This window comes from Phoxinus phoxinus, assembly GCF_949152265.1.
Source record: "Phoxinus phoxinus genome assembly, chromosome: 3".
Lineage (NCBI taxonomy): Eukaryota > Metazoa > Chordata > Actinopteri > Cypriniformes > Leuciscidae > Phoxinus > Phoxinus phoxinus.
This window is the reverse complement of record NC_136878.1, coordinates 12,929,690-12,955,405: the sequence shown is the minus strand read 5'-3', so window position 1 is coordinate 12,955,405 and position 25,716 is coordinate 12,929,690. Positions and strand designations below refer to the sequence as shown.

Genomic DNA, 25,716 nt, shown 5'->3' with positions numbered 1-25,716 from the left:
TCATTATTTCATAATAAACTTAAATTATGGAGAAAACAGAGTTGAACTGAATACATGCTTCGTCTGGTTTTATTTGATTTAATATGTTTGCTAAACAGTGATGCTGGTTTCATTTTTTTTTTTAATGTTATAATGAGGGTATTACAAAATATTGACAACATAAATGGGTAAAATGAATTCCCAAGGAAATGATGGAATTATACATATATAGGTTTATTTGAATAAAGTATTTATCATTAGTATTAAACTGATTCAAAATAGATATCCAATACCGTTCAAAGGTTTGGGGTGAGTAAGATTTTATTTATTTTGTTTTTGAAAGAAATTAACTTTTATTGAGCAAGGATGTCATAATGTGATTCCTTTCCAACAATGGCTCCAACAAAAATATTAAGCTGCAAAACCGCTTTCTACATTGATAATATTGTTACAAAATGTTTCTTGAGCACCAAATCAGCATATTAGAATGATTTCTGAAGGATCATGTGACACGGATCCTTTAAAACACATAGAAAAAATCGTATTGACATCTTTTGAATGGGAGCGTAGGTACAAATTGTATATTTATGTATATTTTATATTTAAAAAGAACAGATTAAAGAAGAGTCTTTGATGTTTTTTTCTTTCCAGTTTATTAAGCTGAATTGTTTTAAAGTGATTTTATTGTGTTCAATATGCATCACAATAATTTACCTGCTGACGGATAAACATCCATTGATTCACACAGGTTAGTAAGGTCTCTAAATTTCAGACACGCACGCACGCACGCACGCACACACAAACACACTGTCTCTCACTCTTTCTCTCTCTCTTTCTCACACTTATGTATTACATTTCTTCATGAGATATAAAGCATACACTGAAGAATATCAGGATTGGCGGGAAACTGATGATGTCACAGTGATAGTTTCCCATGAGATTTTTGTGCTCTTTTCAGTACAGCAAAAGGTAGGTAAAATCTGACCACCATAAAAAAACAAAAAACAAAACAAAAAAAAAACAAGTGTGATACGCACAGCATGACATGGCACTAAAATTCTACAACCCCAGACAGAAATACATTCGTAATGCCTCATAATCGTGAACCGGCCCAGGTCGATGGGAAAATTACATTCCGATAAATGTTGACAGATCTTCATAACCCTGTTAGGTAAATAATTTGACAGTAGTCTAACATATTCAACATTCAGTATTCACTCAACATTCAATCTTAAAAAAAGAAAAGGCAGATTTCGCTTCTACAAAACATTCACTTCCTTCATTGATTTGTTTCAGCGTCCAATCACAGTGTGTGGTTTACAGTGGTCCGACACTCATGAAACATATTTTAGTAATGCAAGTCCATGTTAAACATGGTCTCAAGGGTGTTTTTAAATCAGTGCAAGAGACACATTTATTGGCATTATCTTTTTCTGTGACACGCTTCAGTAATTGTACGCATCATAAACATATTCAGAACATCCACCTAAAGACTTCATGACACCTTTGAAAACATTATTTCAGAATTCACAGATAGGCAATTTAACATCTGAGCCTTATACATCAGTGATGTAAAACGAACAGTGTGTATATTTGGGGAATTATTCCAAAGTAAATGTCCCAGGGAGTGCCACAAAAAGTCACTCTGTACTTCAAGATAAGCAAATTAACAATAATTAATAATCATTTTATAAATAATTTCCCTTATAAAAGTCTCAGAGTGTGTGTTAATTTGTGCAACAAAATCATATTCTGTAGAATTACTGAAGTAAATTCAACTTTAGGCTTTGGTCACATGTTTTCAGATAAGATTCGAGCTGTTAGCATTGTTTGTATTTCATTATCCATTTAGATTTAGAAACAAATTTCAATAGAGCTGTTCAGTCAATTAAATAAATTAAGGTCTGTGGTTAGCATAGAATTTTCTATGTTTTGCAACATAAATTACACACAGTCATCTTAATTAAAAAATAAAAAAGTTTGGGGTCGGTAAGATTTTTATTTAAAGAACTTATTATGTTTAATCAGCAAGGATGCATTAAATTCCTCTAAAGTGACAGAACTTTCTATTCATCAAAGAATCCTGAAAAAATTTGTTTTCAACATTGATAATAATAAGAAATGTTTCTTGAGCAGCAACGTCAGCATATTAAAATTATTTCTGAAGGAAATTGTGACACTGAAGATTGGAATAATGCAGCTATAAGCCACATAAATAATAATATTATTTACACCACAGGAATAAATAATATTTGAAAATGTATGATTTAAAATTGTAATAATATTTTACAATATAAATGTTTTTACTGTATTTTTGTTCCATTAAATGCAGCATTAGAGACTTCTTTGAAAAAACATTTAAAAAATCTTACCAATCCTAAACTTTTGACTGTTCTAAAATTCCAGAGGAAACCCAATCTAAAATGCTAATTCACTTCCTGGTCTGAGGAATACAAAATAAACAGCTTTATTCTTGAATCGTTGTACTGGAGGTCTTTTATTCTGGAATAATTTTCTAAATATTCTGCCATTTTATTTCTGAAGGTTTCCTATCCAGCTCTGTACTGAGCTGGCTCCTTTCACAGCAGTGTAAAAGACTCAACATGTACCTGAAATTGTATGGATGAAAACAAGTCAAGTTTTGAACCAAGTAATAATTTAAATGGATTATTTCCCCCCCCCGGAAGGCTTTAGGCTTTTGACTGACGGACATCCTTCCACTCCATCTTGGTGCTCTGTAAAGCCTGTGTCTTCTTCTCGTCTACCTGCACGTAATCCACCCTGTAGTCGTCTGCCAGCAGCGGTTTCTGAAAACATCAATAACGCAATATGAGCAAACCATCAAAACACTAACCAGCACGGGCGGAACTGTATCAATCCTGCAGGCAGATTTATGCCACGTCGTGTTTAGAGCTGAGTGGTGACAAAGCAACTGTCACTGGGACAGGAAATGCTGAGTCACTGTGATCGCTGCCTGAAGATTCAGTTTCAAAAAGCCACAGAAAAGATTACTACAACTGATAGCAGTGCCCACTGAAACCCCAGGCACACTCACTAAAAATGTGTGTGTATAGAGCGCTTCAGATGCTCGTAAGAGAGTTATTTCTGAATCGTTCATGGCCACCACTGACCTTCTGGACTGGTGAGGGGGAGGCAGAGTTGAAGTCAAGTGACAAGTAGTCCAGCTGAGACGGCCTCATCCAGGGGCCAGAATCACAAGCTGGGAACAGCATCTGCCGAGAGTCCTAAACAAAGGAAAAACAAATATACCCACAATATATGATAATAATACATAACATATATTTGTGTTCAAAACTATAACCAAGGCTGCATTTATATTGTAAAATTACTACTATTTAAAATACATTTTAAAGTGTCATTTATTCCTGTGATGGCAAAACAAAAGTTTCAGCATCATTACTCCAGTCTTCAGTGTCACATGATCCTTCAGAGATCATTCTAATGCACTGATTTGGTGCTTGAGAAACATTTAATATTATTATTATTATTGTTATTACTACAGTTGTGCTGCTTTTTGTAGAAATTGCAATATTTTTTCTAATGTTTCGTAAATAAAAAGACATTTATTTTAGTTGTGCTGTTTGTTTCGCTGATGAATAGAAAGTACACCGAGTTAAAATAGAAATCTTTTGCAAATTTAATACAACATTGCCAAATAACAGTATTAATAATTACATTTTAATGTTATTTAAAAAATCTTACTACCCCAAACTTTATAATGGTATATATATGTGTATGTATATACCACACACACACACACACACACACACACACACACACACACACACACACACACACACACACACACACACACACACACACACACACACACACACACACACACACACACACACACACACACACACACACACACATTTATGCTTATTCTTAAATTATGATTATTTACATAATTTAATGGTTTGCATTTCTTAACTATCTGCTGAGTTTTTCCTATGCTACATTTTTCTGTTTGTTCTGTTCTACTGTTGTTCTCTTGCCTTTTTATCATTCTTGTGTTTGTTTTTTTCTCTCTCAGTTGCCTTCTTGCTCTTTCTAATTTTAAGGAGCAACAGAGCAATAAATTATTAACGAGAAAGGACGGCTTAAACGGGAAGTCACGTTACCGTTGGCGTGATGCTCGCTTCCTGTTCAGAGCCGTTTAAGCCCCATCCTCGCCGCCTGTCCAAAGGAACACACTGAAGTGATGTGCTAGAGACAAAACACACAAACACAAAACAATATCTTACATAAACATCGGTGTGTCACAAACATGTAAATGAGAAAACCCTTGTGCAGGGGGTTTCGCAGAGGCAGGAAATAGAGATCAGATGACATGAAAAACACAATATTTTCTTCAACATTTAAGACACACACAGAAATACTAAAGAGAATGACAGAGACGGAAGAGGTTGAGAAGAAGAACAGATTTGCAGAGGATCAGTATTATGGTCATTTTGATCCGCAAATGTGAGTTTGGCATAATTCAGTGTTGTGCAAATCTCACCTGGGTTCTGTCATGGTGCGTGTGAGGGGGACGTGGAAGGGACATTCGGAAATGGTGGACAGGCCCCGTAGGTCTAAAGGTGGCGGTCGAACTGTGAAACCAAACACAATGCAAAACGCTCAAACACTCCTTATCTTTTTCTGTCATCCACACAACACACACAAACACACTTTCACTGAGTTTAATGAGGCATTTCCTTTGTGTGAAGGTGCATGACCTGTAGGAGCCCTGTGCCTCCACTCAAGTCACAATGCTGTCTGCGTCTCTGACAGTATCATGCACTTCCCCTCTTGTGCTTTTGTCTTGGCAAGCCTCCATTCTCAGTTTAAGAAGAATTTTAAATACGTCACAAAGACTTTCTTAAAGAAGTGTGCATGCAGCTATTCAATGAAATACACAAATACCAGTGCGTTGTTCAGTGCACACTATTATATATATGAATTATTGTGACATATTTGAAATTCTTTTAACAAATACTAACGTAAACATAAGTGTGTCGCTCATAAACATCACAAACATGTATGAAGCACCGCTCACGCAGAAGTCACTTTCAAGCCAAACAGCTTTCTTTTGGTCAACGTGACGAATTTGCATGACTAACTTGAACCTACTATGGAAGTCTTTGCCACAATTCCCAATAAATAATAAAAATAAAACATATCTTTTTGTCACTTGTTTCCCCAACCCCTGACTCTATGTACCTCTTTCTACTATGTTATCCTTCACACAGTTTATATGTATCGTTTATGTCATGTGTTTTTGTAATTTATTGTAAAGCGACCTTGAGTCTTCTGAAAAGCGCTATATAAAATAAACATATTATTATTAATTGCGTGGATTCCTATTTAAAATGACTGGATTTTCACCCTAGAAAAAAATCACTGAACAACAGTAAATGTGACCGCACCTTTAATCGTGGACCATCTTCAAACAACTCACAGTTGTAGAATCGCTTCTTGAGTGAATTCAATCGCTTCTTGAGGGCGAAATTCAGTCATTTTAAATAGGAATCACGCCAAAGGGATTCACGCAAAAGACTTCCGTACTGGGTTCAAATCATGTAAATTCGTCACATTGACCAACAAAAAGGTGTTTGGTTTGGAAGTGACTTCTGCGTGAGCGGTGATTGATACATCGCTACATTATTGTCAATTGACAACGAAACTTTTTTTGCCCGTGCTAAAGTGACCGCACATTAATTCGGCTGTGGCTTTGTATGGAAGGCAGATTCTGCCGATTTTAAAATAAATTTGCAAATTTATATGACAATGAAAATCAGGGTAACCTTAATTACTGAAACGTGTCAACAAAGTAAAATTGAGAATTCGATCTTTCAAGGCAATCCTGCCAATTTACATTAGTAAAACAACTCTTAAATTTAGAGCTTGAAATAGACATGTGGTTTCTGTGTGATACACAGATCATGAGCCTCTGCTGCATCTCATCTTCCTCATATTCATTTTCAACATGCGTCACTATTCTGTACCTCTCCTCACACGAGAACATCTTTTCCATTTCTCCATTTTCTTTTTCTGACGTAGTTAACTGAAATCCCAGCTAACACAACACACTATATCACATTGCTAATTTCGTAAAATATCAGGAACCCCTAAAAGTACATGCTGAAGGAACATGTTGAAAGAAAAAAAAATTAGATGGGAGGTAAATTATTTGTCAATGCTTTTGCATTCGCGAAATGTTTGCGTTCCCCTGAAAATGTTTGCGTTCGCTTGGGAAACCTTTGTGTTCTTTTCGAGCAAACGGAAAGTTTCCCGGGGAACGCAAAACATTTTACGAGTGAACGCAAAGTTTTTTTAGGGAATCCAAAATGGTTATTCTGTGACATTTATGTGAAAACCTCCTTTTGGAACCTTTAGGTTTCAAGAGTGTACTTGTGCAAACACCTTTAAAAAGAACAAGGAATCAAGTTTCTTAAACTATGACATCACATCCTGTTTTTAACTAGATATTAGTCATTGGTACGATTTTTTTTAGCATGTGGTAAAACATGTTAGGAATATATGCATCTTACATAGCCAAATGTAAATGTAAATTAAAAGGCGGTGCCCTCATACGTTTGACCATGAAGTGTGTGTGTATATATATATATATATATATATATTGGACATGGATATTATATTCTAGGAATGATTCAGATGCTACTTTGGGGCATGTAAATCTTTAAATCAGTAACACTAAATTCAGTCTAAAGACTACAAGTCACAATATGGAATACTAATACTACAATCATACAACTTTTAAAGTTTTTTTTTTAATACCGTGTACTTTGATTGTGAATGATACTGATAAACTTTTACTACATTTTCAACCCGAAAACATTTACCCCGTCTTTTTGGTTTAAGGTTGCGGTCGACTGGAGGAGGCTCAAAGTCGGGATTCGAAGGCGCGGGGAGCTCTGTTTTGCAGTTGGTCAGTAGGGAGACAGGCAGGCTGGAGGGGCTCATGGGTATGTAGCCGTCTGAAGTGACATTAGAGCAGCTGATTGGTGGGGAGGCCATGGGCACATATGAATCCTCACAGTGGTTTTCAGTAACTGTGGTATTCAGAAATATCGGCTAGAAATAGCCGAGGCACAGAGAGAGACACACTATGATACATGTGGTTTCTGGCATTGAATATTCAAATTGATGCTTATTTACTGTGTATGTTTAACTTTCTTCAGGCTCATTTGACTATTTCATATTTGAATATTTCTTTACCAGGTTGAGGCTTAGACGTTTGTTCCAGTTTCTTCCAGCACTGTCTAAGTCTGGGGAAAAAAAGACATTATAATAATAAAATATATAATATACTATAAAATATACTTTTTTGGGAGATGTTTTAATGAGAAAAATGGCGGCGGGGGGTGGGGGTAAGTCATTGATAATATCTGTTGTGTGTATTTGTGTGAATGTTTACCTCTCCAAAAGTGGTCTATTCCTGAAAGTGACGTCCTACGAGGGAGGAGAGCTGGTTGCGTCTGATTACGGCCGGGATCTTCGTTACTGTGGTGATCGGACAGGTGTGTAGGTTTGGGTGGGAGGGGAGGAGGCGTCTGTGGGTCGGATGTCACGCAGAAGGGTCGGTCGAATCTGAATATGTCCGGTGGACGGCGTAGAGAGATGGGAGATGAGAGGCACGACGAAAGTGAGGACGAGAGAGAGAGCGGACCACAGGGGGCGCTGAACGGGGGCTCGGACACCCCGGCCAAAAGGAAAGGGGATGGGGAGGAGTCAATGCGAGGGGTGGGGCTAAACACATCCTCTGTGTACTCAGACGAGCTCTGCTCAAAGGAGCGTTCAGAGTTTGAGATGCTGTCACACCTATAGGGAAGGACAGGCAGGCACACATAAATACATAAGAAATAACCATTTTTTTTTTAGTTTATTCAACTAAATGATGTTATTCAAAATAAAACCTGTTGACGAAACTCTTCAATGGAAAAAAAAAATTCTTCAGAGAAAGCATATGGAAAAAGTATGGTTTGTTGTGTCATAATGAAACTATTTTTTACAGACTCTCGTTCAAAGCATCATTTTGCATTCCAAATTCCAAATTCTCTTTTACATGTAAAGCCTTAGGAAGACAAGACAAAACATTTTTAATAGACAAGTGAAGTCACATATTAGAAGTTCAAAAATACAACATTTGCTTAAGTGTAGGAGCCACTCAAATCTGGTTCACATTAGAAAAGTTGTCTTAAGGTTATTATGAAATAAAAATGTACCCTATTCTTTATTATTAGACTTTCCTGGTCTTATTGTACATAATTGAGCTGTTCATGTTACTATAGAAGAAAATAAATGTTGTATTTAAGATCAGAGACACAATCATTTCTAATTTCCAATTCATGTTCATTTTAATTAAAAACGTCGAAAAACTAATTTCCTGGAACATATACACTACAGTTCAGGTTTGGCGTTTTTTGTGTGTGTGTTGTTGTTGTTGAAGAAATTAAACATTTTAGATTAGGGAACACATATTCACTTAGTTGCTTATTCACATTCATGTTACTAGCATATTAGCTTTTTATTAGTATATTTACACATATTAATGCCTTATTGACCTTGCCTATTTAAACAGGAAAAAAATCGAAGATAATCAGTAAATTATGGAGTGCCTCAAGGATCTGTGTTAGGCCCTCTGCTTTTTTCAATATACTGTATATGCTGCCACTTGGTAATATTATAAGAAAACATTGGAATTACTTTCCACGAAATGCTCCATCAAATGCACATTATTATCTGCTTAATGTTACGAACAGCAGCTATGCTAGTTATTTTAAATTTGCTTTTCTGTTTTTATCTCGGGATGCCCTTCCTGAGGCAACTAGAAAGTATGTCAGCTCCAGTTTGGATCTATATATTTCTATATATATTCTATATATATTCTATATATCCTAATCATTTGTTAACAGCATGCATTCATTACTTCAATGAGCTCATTGTTTTCTGCCTTTAATACATTGTTAGCTGTCTGCGTGATTTGTATATGTACTTTTCTAAAATGTACAACTTAGACACAGTCACCTCTGATAGCAGCTAAATTGTAATGTAGACACACATGCATTATCTGTAAATCTGCTTTAAAACGGAATTATAAAAAGGGCTATATAAATAAATGTTAATTGAATTGAAATAAATTGACCATATTCTAGATTGCGTAACCCTACCTCATACCTAAATATAACTCCAGTTAATAGTGAATATGTGTTCCCCAATCTAAATTGTCACCTTACTTTAATTAAGCAAGGATGCATTAAAGTTATCAAAAGGGATTGTAAAACATGTATAATTATAATTACAAAAGATTTCTATTGTAAACAAATGCAGTTTTTTAAAAACTTTCTATTCATCAGAGAATCCTGAAAAAAAGGTTTCCACAAACATATTAAGTATAAACTTTTTTCAACATTGATAATAATAAGAAATGTTTTTGAGCTCCAAACCAGATAATGTGACTGAAGAAGTAAATGGGTACTGAATAGAAAGCAGTTATTTTAAGTTGTAATACTATTTCCAATATTTCTGTTTTTACTGTATTTGTAGTCAATTGTGAGCATAGAAGATAGCTTTCAAAAAACAATTAAAAAATGTTACCGACCCCAAACTTTTGAACGGTAATGTAGCTCTGAGAAACCTGCAGTTATTTCATTAATCAGCTAAACCCCTCCATAATGATGCCTCAGTATTCAAAACAAAACAGCATTACAAAAATCATCATGAGTTCTTATAAAACCATTAAGTCCCTACTTTGCATGCAGGTCCCTGAAGATTTTATTTGAATCTAATCACAGTGTGTTATGCTGCAGTGACCAAGATCAAAAGATTTCACTGATGCGAAAAGCGTGAGAGATTTTCTTTTCTCATTTATTCTCTCAGTCACCTTTATTAAATCTGATTAGAGAAAAAGCCGATAACTAGTCAGGCGCTACATGGAATGAATCTCAATTTTGTATCGAGATTAACATGTAATTATTATTTTTGCAATGTGTGATCATAAGAAGTGAGGTGGGCCTTGCCTGACGATGCTCTTTGTCCCGGTTTCACACTGAGAGAGGAAGAGGTAGTCGAGTGGAGGGCTGATCTCTGATTCGCTAGGCCTGTCTAGGACAGTGTGGCTGTCGATGGTAACTGTGTCCTGATTGGCCACAAGAGAAACATGAGGAGAAAGTGCTGGAGATGGCTGCTGGGAAGAGGGAGTACGATTTAGACTGTCCATTGATTCTGTCAAAGAGAAAGAGCAAGAGAAAAATAAATAGATGGGCTTTGATACATTGATTTATTTTGGATGTCAAAATTACACACATTAAACACATTTCATTCCTGAAGTAGCCTACATTTGCTTTAAATTACCAGAAGGTGGCAGACCAAATCACCCCTTCCAGCCCCCCACACCACACCACACCACACCACAACCCCCCCCCCCCCCCCCACACACACACACACACACACTCTCTCTCTCTTTCTCTTTCTCTTCCTGTTTAGACTCAACAGTGCATTAGTAGTGGCCAGACATTTCTAAACCCCACAGATGAACACGTGAGCCTGTTACACGCGCTGAAAACACATGACATTTAGGGGTGTAATCGTTTCTCTTCTTAATAGTAAGCAAAAATGTTTTTGGAAGGTGGAACCGAGTTGAAATAACTCAGATAAAGGTCATTGTGGAAAGTTTTGTGCCGCTTGCCTTCCATCATGGTCGTATCTGTGTGTGCTGTGAGAATCCGAGTGACACATCTCTCATTTTGGGAATTATAGTTGAGCAGGTTAATTAAATAGGTAGTTTCAAATTATCCAAATCATTTTAATTGTGATGATCCATAAGTGATGACTCAGTGTTTGGACGTCTGATCACACTCAACCTGCTGGTGCTTGAAAGGCATTGTGAGTAATGCTGTGGGTAAACAGTTGTAGATAACCGTCTTTTTGATCACGTTGCAGCTAGCATGCTAATCTGAGGGGGATTGTGTGGGCTCACATAAACATTGCTTCTTTGGCAGAGCCTACTATTGGGTATCCAACACTTGAATAACTGACAATGACTCAGAAGAGAAATCTGAGCAACACCAGGCATGTGGTTGTATTCATTTTTGTTCTCTTATATTTACTGTAAACATCGAGCAGATCTTACTCAAATGTATAAGCCTGTAGCATTTTCACAATGTTTGTACAGTAAGTGTAACATTTATTTGAACAGCTTCTTTTATACAGCTGCATTGAAAAGCCTTTAATTATTATGTAGAGCTGCTTTACACCTGCAGACCTAGGTTGCTGTGGTAAAGGGATTCAGGAGAACAGAGTTGTGAGCAGTTGTCATGGTGATGGGGTCAAAGGGATAGTAGAGATACAATAAGTAGTAGTCATGGTACTATGGAAACCTACTGCGAGCTACGAGGTTATTAATCGATAGTATTTGCTTCTGTTGAAGCTGTTAGCCCGCATTATGTCATCTTAGTTTAAAAATTCATGGGAAAAACTACATTACCCATGATGCTGTACAAAAAATTCCACAAATCAGAGAGTCGAAAACAGTAAACTGCCAAAACATACTTGTTTGAGATGAGCAAGTGAATCAAGTTAGAAATGTGTCAGTGTGGTCCGACTTGCTCTGATGTCTTTCTACTCGTATCAAAAAACTGTAGCGATGGCAAGGCGGCCGTGCCGAAATCTGCACTCAGACGCAGTTGCTCTTCTCCAACTGCGCTGATCAAAAGCACAATGGGAAATGACATGCTAACAACACCGCTTAATGCTTATTGGTTTAAACAATCATGCAGCATTGTTCTAAAAAGTTTGGTTTTAAAACTCTGATATCAGCTTTTTATGTGTAAAAATTATGTGTGAATATTCCCAAACTCTCTGACAGTGCGATCACACAAGTACTTAAGGGGCCCTATCTTGCACCCAGCGCAATTGATTTTGTACACCGACGCATGTATCATTCCTATTTTTCACCCGATGCACAGTGGACTTTTCCCTCCACAGACGCACGTCGGTAAATTAGGGGGGCGGTTCAGCGAAAAGAGGAGGCGTGTTCCGGCGCAAACGTTCCCTGGTGCTATTTTGCAGTTTGAGAAAACAATTCCGCCACTGACCAAGAAAAACCTAGTCTAAAGACAGAGGAGCGTTGCGCGTTAGTCAAATACTATTTTAAGGGCACGTGCTTGGCCATTATGTAGCGTGTGAAGTTACAATGCGCATACACTTTGATTCTCTAATATAAACAGACGCAGCAGTTTTCATTTTTGTAAATCATACATTATTACAAGGAAAAATATTAACACACAAGGAAAATCATTGTTGTGTCCATGAAGATGTGAAAAAAATAGGCATAAATCTAGCTTACACATTTACCCAAATTATTATACGCCTGTTTAACCGAAGCTAATTTGGGTGGGTTTCTCCCATCCCTATACAATGTCACTTCTCTCTGTCTTTTACGGCCCTGACGAGAACGTCGGTCTCCTCGGCTGTGAACCGCTCCTGGCGTGTGCCTGGCAAACCCGCCGTTATAATAGCAATCCGCCATGGAACAAGCGCGCCTGCTCTTAAAGACTATGTGAGAAGACGCTCTGATTGGTTTATTTCACGTTACGCCCAATCCACACCTATGAATAATGAAGCTACTTCAGACCAACCCATTTTATATTTGCGTCGGGCGCAAGAGTAATTTATTCCGCCGGTATAATAGCAACAGCGCCCGGGATCCGCCCACAAAGTTACTTGCGTTTCGCCTTTGATACTTGCGTTTCAGATCGTTAAAATAGGGCCCAAAGTGTCTTGTTCATCATAATTATTTTCATATAAAAGCAACGAGCAGTTGTCATGGTGATAGGTCAGCGGGACAGTACAGATAAAATGAGTGGTCATCATGGTGACAGGTCAGAGTGGGAGTAGAGATACAGTGAGTGGTTGGTAATGGGAGGAACAGTGGAGACACAATGAGTAGTTGACATGGTTACGGTTTAGAATGAGAGTAGAGATACTGTGAGCAGTTGTCATGGTGATGTGACAGAGGGACAGTGGAGACAATGAGTGGTCGTCATGGAGATGGTCATACGGACAGAGAAGACACAATGAGTGGTTGTCATGGTGATGGGTCAGAGGGACAGTGGAGATGCAGTGAGTAGTTGTCATGGTGACAGGTCAGAGTGAAAGACATTGAGAAGTTGTTATGGTGCCAGAGAGAGTAAATAAACAGTAAGCATGGTGACACTTCAGAGCGAGAGAAGAGACATAACCATGTACTGTAACTAGTGGCTCTGGCAGAGATCAACATTTGAGTTTACAAAAGTTCAAAAAAGCCTTGGTTTAACAGGACCCCAGTGTGTGTTCTGAGTGTCTTGACACATGGCCTGAAGCAGGAACAGAAACTGCGGCCCTCCAGGTGTGACTACAATCCCTAAACTGTTCTTCTCTAACCTGCTGTCTGTCTCACTGCAAAAGAGTCTGCCTGTAAATAAAAAGCTGAGTTCCAGTTCATGGCTGGAGTCCTGCTGGGGTTTGTAATGAGGTTAGCGGGTAAGCAGCGACTGAGACATCGTGTCTCCAAAACTACACTCGCTGTTTCAACAATATGTCTGATAGTCACCTCTGGCCTTCCTCAGAGACGTAAGCAACATGGAGAAAGAAACGAATCAAGCTTTTTTTCATCTGTGCATGTGTGTGGAGAAAAGGGCATGGACGTGCATGTGTTGTTCTGTATATACTAGCTTTATCTTTCACAATCAGCCTTTACCAGTTTAGAGGCGTGTCCAACCATCCAGTGTGTTGTGTATGAAACAGTAACCAAGTGCGTGTGTGTCTGAAAACTTCTCGGCTGCTGTATCACTCATATTAATGTGTAACTTGAGGTTTCTCTCACTCTCTGTGTTTGGTATATGCTAACGGCTAACATTCTCCCTGCGTCTTACACTAATTATTGTGCCAGCTTTAATAAAAACACATTTTCTCGCTATAATAGCAGTCATATGTGCTGTGGACACAGATCATGACGCTAGCGGTTTGCTATTATTAGTTAAAGATATGAGATGCCACATACTTGTGAGCTGTCTACGTTATGACAGACGTGTGTGTGTCTGAACGTTCCTCAGTGACGCAGCTGTTGCTCTGCAGACTATTCGAAAGAGAGGAAGAGAGATGGAGGAATGGAACAGAATATTAAAATAAGACCTCGCCTATATTACAGCGTCCTTCTCTCACGGATTCTGTCCGCATCTCTCAGTCTCAGCATCTCTCTCTGGAGCAAACATACAGTGGCTAATGATTTCCCAGTCTAAGTTTATTCATTTCAAAACTGCAGTTAGAGGAATATGAATCTTTAGTTTAATGGAAGGATCTGATGTGATGAAAGGGTTGTTTTTAGGAGGCTTTTTACGTACGAGGGTTTTTCCTGTTGTAGCTTATCTGTAGCACTTTCCTTTCTCATAAACCCACGCACATACACAGAATGTATTTATTACCGGCGTGTTTACTGCAGAGAAATACATTTGTAACTAGAATTTTAATCTTAAGGTGCTTTTCTTTTCTGTACCTTAGCGTGAATAAAATGTTATATTTTTCATGTATACCTCTTTGTTAATGCCTCACCTGATCTTGTTTCATCACCTGTCACTTGTTGATGTACAAATTATTATTACTTATTTATTCTAATTTATATAGTGCACATTTACATATTTACATACTTTTCAAAAGTTTAAGGTCAGTTAAAGATTTTGCTACTTTTATTCAGCAAAGATGCATTGATTCAACGGGTCAATTTTTTATTTAAAGTATATTACGGTTTCCACAAAAATCTTAAGCAGCACAACTATTTTCAACATTGATACTAATAAGAAATGTTTCTTGAGCAGCAAATCAACATATTAGAATGATTCTGAAGGATCATGTGGCACTGGAATCAGCTTCCCCATTATAGGAATACGTTACATTAAAAAAAAAAATATATATATTTTTTTATACTGTTTTATACTGTATTTTTTATCAAACAAATGCAGCCTTGGTGAGCATTATTTAATAATAAATTGTATTGTGTTAAATTTATAATAGACTGGACACTCTGCATTAATTCTGACCTTCTCAAAATTGTAACGATATCGAAGCAAGCCCATACGGTATATAATGTTAATGTGTAATGTTTTGCATAAAAAGAAAAAAGTAAGTTTGTCTGTAGTGCTCAGACACAATAGGTCATTAACTGCTCATTCTTCAGTAAAATCTTCAGGTCATTTTGATAGTGTGATGATAATGTAAAGGGAAAACAAATAAGATATTTATGTAACGTATTACAGTAAATAGACAAGCTAGTATGAACATATCAACATGTCTCTCCTCTCTTTCTCACGTACGTCATCAATTGCTGTGCTCCTATTGGGTCGTCATTAGACAGTCTACAAATTCCGACACTATCAGAAGCTCCGATTCAAGAAAAAGGCAATAGTGAGCATGTCATACTAAGCTGTCCAAGGCCTAAAAACAAAAATTACATGTTTACAATAAAACGCCTCACCTGCATGTCTGTTCAGTCCTCCAAACGTACAAATCTGTCCAATGTTCTGTACCCAGATGTTCATCTCTTCTACTGTTTTGGCCAGCAGGTAAAAGATGCGCGTGGTGGTCTTGACCACAAATAGGTGCTGATTTTGGTACTGACGTTTAGTGGGCCGTACCTCTGCCTCGATGGTGACCTCACACTCCTGCAGGTCGATGGTTCTGATTGGTTTACGGGAGCTCTTGCTACGGTAATATTCCAAAACGTCAGGATTCCCGCTCATCCGACCCCTCCGCAAAACAAACCATCGCTTCCGCCATGACTGAGAGAGAGAGGGACAGAGAGTGAGAAAGAGGGGAAGAGAATTAGATTAGCAATGTCCTTCTCGAACACTCTCACATAGATTAGCAATCAAGTTAAAAAGTCTCCTTTGATCTTCAGATCTTGTCTTCACATGAAATGATCATTTGCCCCTATTTATATCTTGACACATGTTGCTCTTGGTTGGCCTTATTTTGAACAAGTTATCTGTGCACTTTATTTAAAATAAAATAAATTAAAATAAATGTATTTTATAAATTTCAGCCTTTATAAAACCAGGGTTATTGTTAACTAAAATTAAAACTACTAAAACAATTTTTTTAATTGAAATAAAGCTGAAATAAATATTGCATGAAATAAAAAATATATTTTATCTAAAAATAAAAGGTAATAGTAATATAATCTAAATATATTATATAATTAAAAACATAATAATAAATACGACTAAAATAACACTGATCAAAATATACTAACTTGCTCTTCCTCTGAAACAAATGTCCTTTTCCACTGATGTCACTAAGTCCATCTTCCAATAGTCCATGGTGGCTATTGGATACTGCTAATGAATAGTCAAATAACTATGTAACTAAGCACTGTTTTAACAAATTGGCTCTAGCTCCATTCTGGGATGTAAATGTGCAGGGTTCAGGTTCATGAACTCAGTACAATACTAAGTACTTCAACTGAGAAAAGTGATAGCTAAACATACTTTTAATTCAAGAAGTAGATTCAACTAAATATTTAAGCATTATTGTGCAAATTAGACTTGCCACAATGTCCTTTTTTTCACACCATGTGGTATCTGTGTTCAAACCGACTGAGGAGCCATTTTAATAGCGCAATAGCCTACAGTAATGAAAACAGCATGATTTATTTGAACTAAAAATGAAACCAAAACTCCAAAAAATAGTGTATTAAAAATAAACTTTAATCATTACAAGTATTCAGTCATTCCAATAATGGTCTTGGAAAACTATCTAGATTGATAACTTCATAGCATGATAACCTCCCCCCCTCCCATTTACCCAATGTAAAATCTTGCCCCACTGACTGTCATCCCATACGTATACCGTGGCAAGACTATAAATGTAAGAACAAACTTACAGATAAACTTCTGTCTAAACTGGACAGGGTGTGACAAGCAGTCAGAGATGACTTACAAATGTATTTTCCAAGAAACAGATTAATCTCTCAGAGCAGAAACAGGTTGCACATATGGTTACGAAGTAAATAATCAACACCAAGTCAATCAGTATAAATCCCCTGGCTTTACCAGCGACTGTAATCAGTGCAAAAACTTGCTTATTAGATGTATTAAAGTTGTTATTCTATTAAGATATTAGGTTATGTCATCATGAGGTAATTGGGTTAATATTAGTTTATGAGGTAAATGCATTTATTCTGATGTCATTAGGTCATTATTTCTGATTATTGTACATTATGTGTTATTTTAATAGGTTTTCCCTGTGCTACCAAGTGCAAACAGTACCTGCCTCAGGTGAAATCTATAAATCTTTCAGAGAAGTTGCCTATTTTCAATGATGTAACAGAAACTATTATAGAAACAAGAAAAAAATTCTAAGCGAAGAAAAAGACAGGGGATAGCAGTTTCTATGCTGTCACATGTTTACTCAAAGTTTCTCTCTCCTTCTTGCTCTCTTTTTCTTATTAGGGAAGATAATACCCCAAAAAATTAACTGCAGATTTTTTTTGGAGGGAGCACCAGTGGTTCACACACTGCATTTATACTTCTTATATAAAGAACACTGAACAAAATATAATAACTTGCTCTTCCTCTTGCTCTATATAAATAGCCTTGGAAATTGCTCATGTGGAAAACAGCTTATTAATCAAAAATAAATAAATAAAAATGATCTAAAAATGCTGGAAAGTTTTCTGTAATGGGTAGGTTTAGGGTTAGGGGATAGAATATACAGTTTATACAAATCAAAAAACAATAACAAAAATCACTATGTCTCTGGAATGTCCCCATAAAACATGAAAACCCAACATGTGTGTGTGCATTTGCATTTATAGATAACTTTTATATTTAATTTAATTTTAATGCTAATGTAAAACACTTTTTACCAACGACTAGGCTATTATTTTTTCAAAAGACATACACTTTATGCTATATATTTTTATTATATAAGGTTTTAATGGTGTGACATACCCAGTCTGTACTATTACACAATTTAGGAATTATGATTCGTGAAAATTATGAAAAGATCTGACCAATCATCTGACCATCAGATAAGGCATCAAAAACCCACCTAAAACCTAAAACCTAAAACCCAACACATAACACACACTGTCATTGCCACTATAGCTTAGTCTATGGAGTGATTCCTTATTCCCATTCATGATATTGTTATTCCATCAGAAAAAAAAAATGTTCTGGATCCATCAGCAACTTAGTACATTCTGTTTTGCTCCCGTCTGTGACATCATTCAGTTCTCTGTTGAAACGTCTTTGTTCAGTTAGTTGCTGTTTTCTATCTGTAACCAAGATTTTACCACAGAAGTCAGCTGTTACACAACCCCTGACGGTAAAGACATTTCTCACAGGCCCACTTCTCACAGAGTGTTTTAAACTTGTTTTCTCACAGCAATATTTAATAAAAGGCCACAATCTCCTACTTGTATCATCAGGAAAATCCTCACTTCCTCCCTCGAGGTCGTTTTTACAGATATACAAATATGTCTCAAACACATGCATTATAAGTAAGAATGCCACAGAGCTGCACGATTTCTATCATTGTGGACATTGTCACAAGACAAACTCTCTTCCTCTTCTCTGAGATCCAGACTAAGTGCTGACATGAGTCCTCAGAGCCAGATAAAGCAAGAAGAGACCAGAAAAGACTTCTCCATTTACTTTGGTCTTACAGACAAACTTTTAATCCAAAGTGACCTCAGAGGTTCAGAAAGTAAAAGTCCTCCTCAGTATTTTGTTCCAATCACCTGGATTTGCTAATTAGCACAGTTTTTCCAGCCAGGAGGTGAACCAGTACAACCAGGAGTGTCATGCTTAAAATTCAAGGTGCATGTGCCACCTCAGATTTGTGAGAATTTTGAATGTACAATTGAAATACAAAAAGACTGTAGGTTAAATAATTTAATGAAAATGACATAATTTGGTCGTTCTGATGGGAGTTACACCTTTCACACTCACAGATCATTTGCTTTAATCTGAAAATAATCTAGCCACACTCAAGTCACTCCAAACACAACTTTTTTTCTTGTGGAACACATAATGTCAAAACTGCTCTTTTCCACAAAACAAAAATCATTGGCTGTCAAGTTCAATTGCAATTTCGCCTTATTAAAAACAAAACAAAAAAAGTAATTATTATTATTATTATTATGGCTATTGTGTTCATGCTTTCAGCTGTCAATATGAATATAGTGCTTTCTCACATCCATTTTACCATATTTAAATTTAAAACACAGAAAAGAACAGCATATAAGCTGATATATTAACCTTTCCAATTATACTGTAAGTGGTATTTGTATAAAACAAAGTTTGACACTACAGAACACCAGAAATGGACTTTACAGTAAAGTTGGAATGTGGCCACAAACGACTCCTTAAAAAAAGTAATCACATCTCATTAATTTTGCACGTAACACATGCACAGAACACAAAGTAAATGTAGAACTGTTTTTGCAGAAATGCTGCTTACAAGGCACAAATCTACATCTTCAAGGTCTTTATTATTTAAAATATTCGGACATGCAAGAAATAAAGATGACAAAGGGTGAAGTGGTTTATCCTGAAACCTAAGCAATATCTCAGTAATTAAGCATTTAATTGAAAAAAGCTCCAAAAGTGTGATCACTACCCAAGTGATTTTTTGTATTTTTTACCAAAATGTATTTTAAAAACATTTATTTCATACTGAGTATATTCAAACCCATCAACATATTATTTACTGACATATCGCTTGAGACTTTACTGATATAAATATAATTAAACTTTATTTGGAGTACTTTATTGCACATTTCTTAATATTAGGCCTTAAAATGTGTGTTAATATCACTATTAGTAAGGTAGTATGATCTCTGTATAATATCAGTCTTTAAATGCATATATTTAAAGTGTATACCGGGTACTTGCAGTAGTTCCACATTAGCACAATCCAATATACTTAAGTAGCCCATATCTTTAGTTGAACTTCAGCACTGTTTCCAGATAACTAAAGTGCATTAAGTACAAAATTAGTTGTTCCAATTTAGCAGACTTTAAGTATACCAATTTAGTATACCAAAAAAACCCACACAATTGTTTTAAACAGACAATGGAAAGTTAACGAGCACAAACCAACAGACACTGATTAAAATGTGCTTATCTTTAACAATTCTTCCATATTGAGTCACTAATGTGTGTGTGTTTGTGTGTGAATCTCACTAAACCACATACATTACCCTTCCCGTGTCTGAACAGTTTTTCTACAGAATTTGTCATCGAGACCACACGTAGTTCTGGGCATGCTCAGAGCAGCGCAGTCAGAGCATGGCCTTGGTTTACCTCTGCCTCAAACAAAGACCTTCTCTCTATTCTTTCTTTTGGAATGGCTATATTTTCTTCCCCTTATGCATGCGTGTTTTAGTCAAAGAGAGGAACTAGAGCTACGTTTTCCCAGAACCCTTCACAGAAGGGAAGTCTGAAATTGGCCCAAACGTTTGTCTCCAACAAGCGAACACCAACACATTCACGTTTGCATGTGTGCGTTTTTGAGTATGTTTATGTACATTGTAGGGGTGTAACGATACCTTCATTTCACGATTCGATATATATCACGATACTGAACTCACGATACGATATTATTGCGATACTCCCAAGACATATGATAAAAGGTTAACAAAAAATGTACTGTTGATTAAAATGCTAACTTTGATATTATATTGTGGGTTTAAATGAACAGGTTTGGACTTGGTGCTTGTAATTCAAGAACAATGGTGACACCAGAATAAAAATATTCATGATTCTGAAGCTGACCATTGCATTATTATACATTATAATCAACATTATATAGTAGTTTAATGTAGTACTGACACTAAAACTCTGAAAACATGATTTTTTTCTTATACAGTAATTTCTATTTTGGGTGAACTATCCACGATACATATTGTCACTATCCACGATACGTATTGTTGCATTTTTGTATTGCGATATATTGTGGCACGATATATTGTTACACCCCTAGTACATTGTGGAGAACAGTAAATGGAGTCTGTATGAGTTTGTTTACATGTGTTTGGAGCATGTTTGTGTAGTTCCTCTTAGATGGAAAAGTGTTGTGCAAATGTCAATCAAAACAATGTGTTTTGTTTCCTCCCTAAGGTCAACAACAAAAAGTAAATATCCACAGAGCTTTTCCAATAATGCTTTGCACAAACAAGTAATAATAGTCTTCTTGATAAAGTCTTTGCATTGTATGTATGGGCTAATACATTAAAGTAAAATATTCTTTCTACAGATTACATTGTTTGGAAAATGGATGGATGAATGATTCAGCTGCGGCGCAATCTTATAGCAAGACCCTATTTAAGGGTATGGGCGATGTCGGACACAGCCATGGTGAGTTAATCATTGAATCATTCATCCAACTGATCCGGTCAAAAACGACGCTCTTTGAAAGAAAGAAATCAGAAAGACACGAGGTCGGACACAGAATGCATCCGTGTGTATCCAAAATATGCAGTGTTTTTAACATTTATATGAGCGTTCTCACATAACACATAACTCATTCATTTGTATGTTAATCTGTAAGTGTTGTTTGGACTGTTTAATATTAGGATTTTGTTCAAAATCCTCCACAACGGCACCGTCCCGCAACATCAAGCCCCACCCCCCAGCACCCCCGTAAAAATATGTTCCCGCAGCTAAGGCAGGGAACACGTGTTGTATCATAAATTACGTAAAATTACGTCAACGGCTGGAAAAGAGTTAAGTAGATTTTAATTTATTTCCTATGTACTACCAGTGGACTACACAATAATTCACATAATATTTCACATATTTAATTCACATCGAATTAGGAACAAATCAGTTTTCTTTATAAATCAATATTTTCAGACAATGTAAGTTTATAAGTAAAACTATATGAAAAAATATTTAATAGGCTTCTCAATCAAAAGAGTAAACACAACTACAAGCCAAGTATACTTAGAATACAATCTCCTCGATCAGAAGATTGATACAAGTATTGACCAAATATGTACTTAGACTTTTCTGTCAGTACAAGACAAGTAAATTTAAGTGTCATTTCAAGTATGTTTCCGAGAAGTACACAAATTATATTTCTGAGAATTACATAAAAATTAGACTGAAAGGTGCTGTGACAGGTCTCTATTTCTTTGACATGTTTCTCCATTTTAACCACCTTTGACCTTAAAAGTCACTTTTTTTTTCTTTTACATAATTGTATTTAACAAATATTCCATGTACTTTTTATATTAACCTAAAATCTTGAAAAAAGTTCACAGACATATTATTTGTGGAGTAATCATTGATGATAAGTTGCCTTGCTCATCTTTAAAAAAAAACTATTTTAAATATATTCGCATGTACAGTATTTTTTCACAGAATGTAATGACCTACAAAAGAAAGAAAGAAAGACAGACAGACAGAAAGAAAGTAAGATCACACTGGTAGCACACAACAAACACTCGTTCCCAATGTCTCACATTTTACTCTCTGATGAAGCCACAAAACCAGAGAAAGAGAGAGAGTGAGAAAGAGAAAAAGAAAGAGTGAGTAAATGAGAGAGACAGATAGAGAGAGAGAGTGTTTGTTTGATCTTCATGTAGTGCCCCCTGAACTGTTTACTATGACACACACATACGCATTAAACAGACTACGGGCACACTTGTTTACACATGTGCACTCACTCTTTGTCAGCCCCCCAGTTCCACCTCCTAATAGCAGTCAAGCCACTTTTGCTTGTCTGGTCTCTGATAGCACAGCTCATTTCTGAATGCAGGGTCACTCTCAACTGCCTGGCACCCTACACTTCCCATGTTTTGCAACACACCCAAATTTCACAGAAACAGAGCGAAAGAGAGTGAGGGGTGGGAGAGAGCGTGTTTGTGGTGTCAGGCTGACACTTTGAACACTCGTCTTATGACTGAAGGTCCTCCCTGCCCTTCCTCTTCTCAACCAAACAACTGAGACCTTCACTTTCATGCAGAGGATCTTGAGAGTCTCTCTGTGTGTCTAATCAGGTTGTAATTAGACTAAACAGTGCTCTGCATATAAATCAACTTTTGGAAATTATTGTGCACCTGCTTTTGGAAGGCGTGATTTACAACTGTGAAATGCATGTAGTAACAAGCGAAATATAACCTCACTATAATATTTAGCCAAACTAGTAAGAAAGGAAGCTTAAAAGATTAGTAGTGGACATGTCAAACAGTGGCAGAACTACATTAATGCTGTCTTGTCTGACATGCAATTTTTCATTTATAACTACTGTTCTGAAACAATTGTACATGTAGACATGGAATCTTTGTACTTTTAAAATGTCATCACACCACAATATTTAAGTAAACTACAAAACAGTTGGTTCACACACTATAACAATAACTATATTAGTGTCCACTCCCAGGGATGATAGCCTAATGTTCTGTCAGTTCTGCAGTTATGTCGTCGGCTGCTATAAAGGCTTGTGTGGATTCTGATTGTTTGTCAATGTTTTTATCATTCATCTGCTATAAAAAAAAAAAAAACGTTCTAAAAGTGATTCCAAAGTTATACCAATCCCCCTGTGTCGTTATCGTTATAGCTGTGACTTTACTGTTCTCATAGAACTTGAATGATTATTAAAACTTTATAGTTATGCTATAGTTATAGTCTTTGGTTTGAACAGGCCTTTATAATGACAACAACACAGAGGAACAATATCACTGGAATCACATTCAGAACGATTTTTTTTACCCAGTCAGAATGCACTAGATATCAAAGAGCTTAAGGATTTAATGAACTAGAACTAAGGACCAATGCTTATAATAAAACGTTATTGTCCATTGGTGTGGATGCTAAGCTAATCATTGTTATAGGTATCATTATAGTTATAGTTCTTGGTGTGAACGGCCCTTTACGCTGTTAATAGTGATTACAATTACACTCATCCCTATTTATAAACAAAACTGAGGTCAACACATTTACAGCACCATTTTACACAGTAAAAAGAGAACAGTTAGGCTGTTTCAGTTTTAAACTGTTCCAGTTTTACTTTAACGGTTCCTGTTTTACTCAACTTATTAGATTCCGGGACCAGGAAAACATTATCACAGCAACACAATTAAAGGCTCAAAAAAGTAGCATTTGCTGAGAGACTGTAGCTTCTGGTCTGACAGATGAAAGCACAGGGTCAAATGAGTGCTGAGCACAGTGAAACACAGTAAACACGTAAACAGATGAGGAATGAGGAATGAGGAAGAAATGAGGAAGGATGATTAAACAGTACAGGACAACAACGAGACTGCAGTTACATGACAAAACATAATGCATTGTCACTTATATATTACAATAAACTGCAATATCAAATGATATAACAGGAATATATTTGAGATGCATTTAATGCATGGAAGTGCCTGGTGGTTGCACAGGTAAACTGCTTTGTCACAAAGCACAGCACTGAATTTCACACAGCCAAGAAGAGGCTATGCAAAGCAGCAAAGCCACGTGCAAGAAGGCACACAAATGCTGCACAAACACAGCTGAGAATTAGCATGTGTAAAGCATCTCATAACAACGATCAAAAGTCCACAGGCAACAGAAAATTAAAATGCAGCCAAGCGTGAGCCTTCGGCACAGCACAGTTAAACAGTAAAACACTGACAGTGATGGAAAGCAGCAGGGAGAGGACAAGTGTAAGCAATACTGATGCACATAGTTGAGAACATATTACGTCTTAAAATGCAATTAAAATCAAACCATGCGGCACAGGGAAACCCAGCAAAGAGATCCTGTGTTATAAAAACACAGAGAACATGAACTGACAGTGGATCATTATACTGCAGTACCCGCTTCTAATGCTGAATACATCACACTCACGCTCAGACACACAGGACTTTAACTCACAAATCTCTTTAGCTTCTTCTCCGGAGGGGATTTTATGAGCCATCCTGTGCACACCACATCGTCCGCGCTCATAGCTGCTGCGTCTCTGTGTGTGTGTGTGTGTCCGTTGCTGATTGCAGACTGAGAGGAAAGCAGTGAGAATCCTGTGTTCAACCCCCCCAAACACAGAGAGGAGGAACTCACAGCATCGACCAGGCAGGGACAGAGTGAGACAGAAAGAATGAGAGAGAGAGAGAGAGAGAGAGAGAGAGAGAGAGAGAGAGAGAGAGAGAGAGAGAGAGAGAGAGAGAGAGAGAGAGAGAGAGAGAGAGAGAGAGAGAGAGAGGAGGAACAAACAGAGGGTGGGAGGAGAAAATGTGTGTTTTTGTATTTGTATGTGATCTGTGAGAGGACATGTATGTACATGCAAACCGTCTCTCTGTGTGTGTATTCTGGGTGGAGGAAGAAAAGATGTTCCTCCCTCTAGTATCTTGAAACAAACCCAGCACATGACCTTGTGTGTGTGTATGTGTGAAAATCCAAGGTCAGTTTGAAAAATGCTGTGAGGGGAATTTAAACTGGTTTACTAGGCCATCTGTTGTTGGAGCATCTGAGAAAGAAGGAGAGAAAGAGGGAGACAGAAAATAAAAAAGGAATTACTTCAAAACTTTGGTTCATTTTAACACTTTTTGGATATGAATGTCACCATAATAATCTGACCAACAAATATTTTTTTCAGGTTGAAACCACCACTATTTCCCAGTAGCAGGTTGTGCTGCAAATACTGTGGTATCTGTCTGCCACCTAGTGACCAATATCTATATCAAAA

At 36.8% G+C, this 25,716-nt stretch overlaps 1 protein-coding gene across 2 annotated transcripts; it reads right to left on the bottom strand.

Annotated features, from left to right (window-relative positions):
- Positions 1-906: 906 nt before the first annotated feature.
- On the bottom strand, positions 907-25,024 carry gab3 (GRB2 associated binding protein 3). Of its 2 annotated transcripts, none has more exons than XR_013796953.1 (10): positions 24,909-24,980; positions 15,515-15,818; positions 10,026-10,230; positions 7,424-7,827; positions 7,225-7,274; positions 6,849-7,080; positions 4,505-4,644; positions 4,125-4,209; positions 3,111-3,224; positions 907-2,786 (listed from the first exon to the last, which is right to left on the bottom strand). XR_013796953.1 is itself a non-coding variant. In XM_079607929.1 (10 exons), exons 1-10 carry the CDS (start codon positions 24,978-24,980, stop codon positions 2,670-2,672), a joined length of 1,674 nt encoding a protein of 557 aa, XP_079464055.1. In that variant the 5' UTR covers positions 24,981-25,024; the 3' UTR covers positions 907-2,669. The 2 variants fall into 2 exon arrangements, 1 of the variants encoding a protein (XP_079464055.1); XM_079607929.1 differs by having other exon boundaries at positions 4,505-4,595; positions 24,909-25,024.
- Positions 25,025-25,716: the final 692 nt, after the last annotated feature.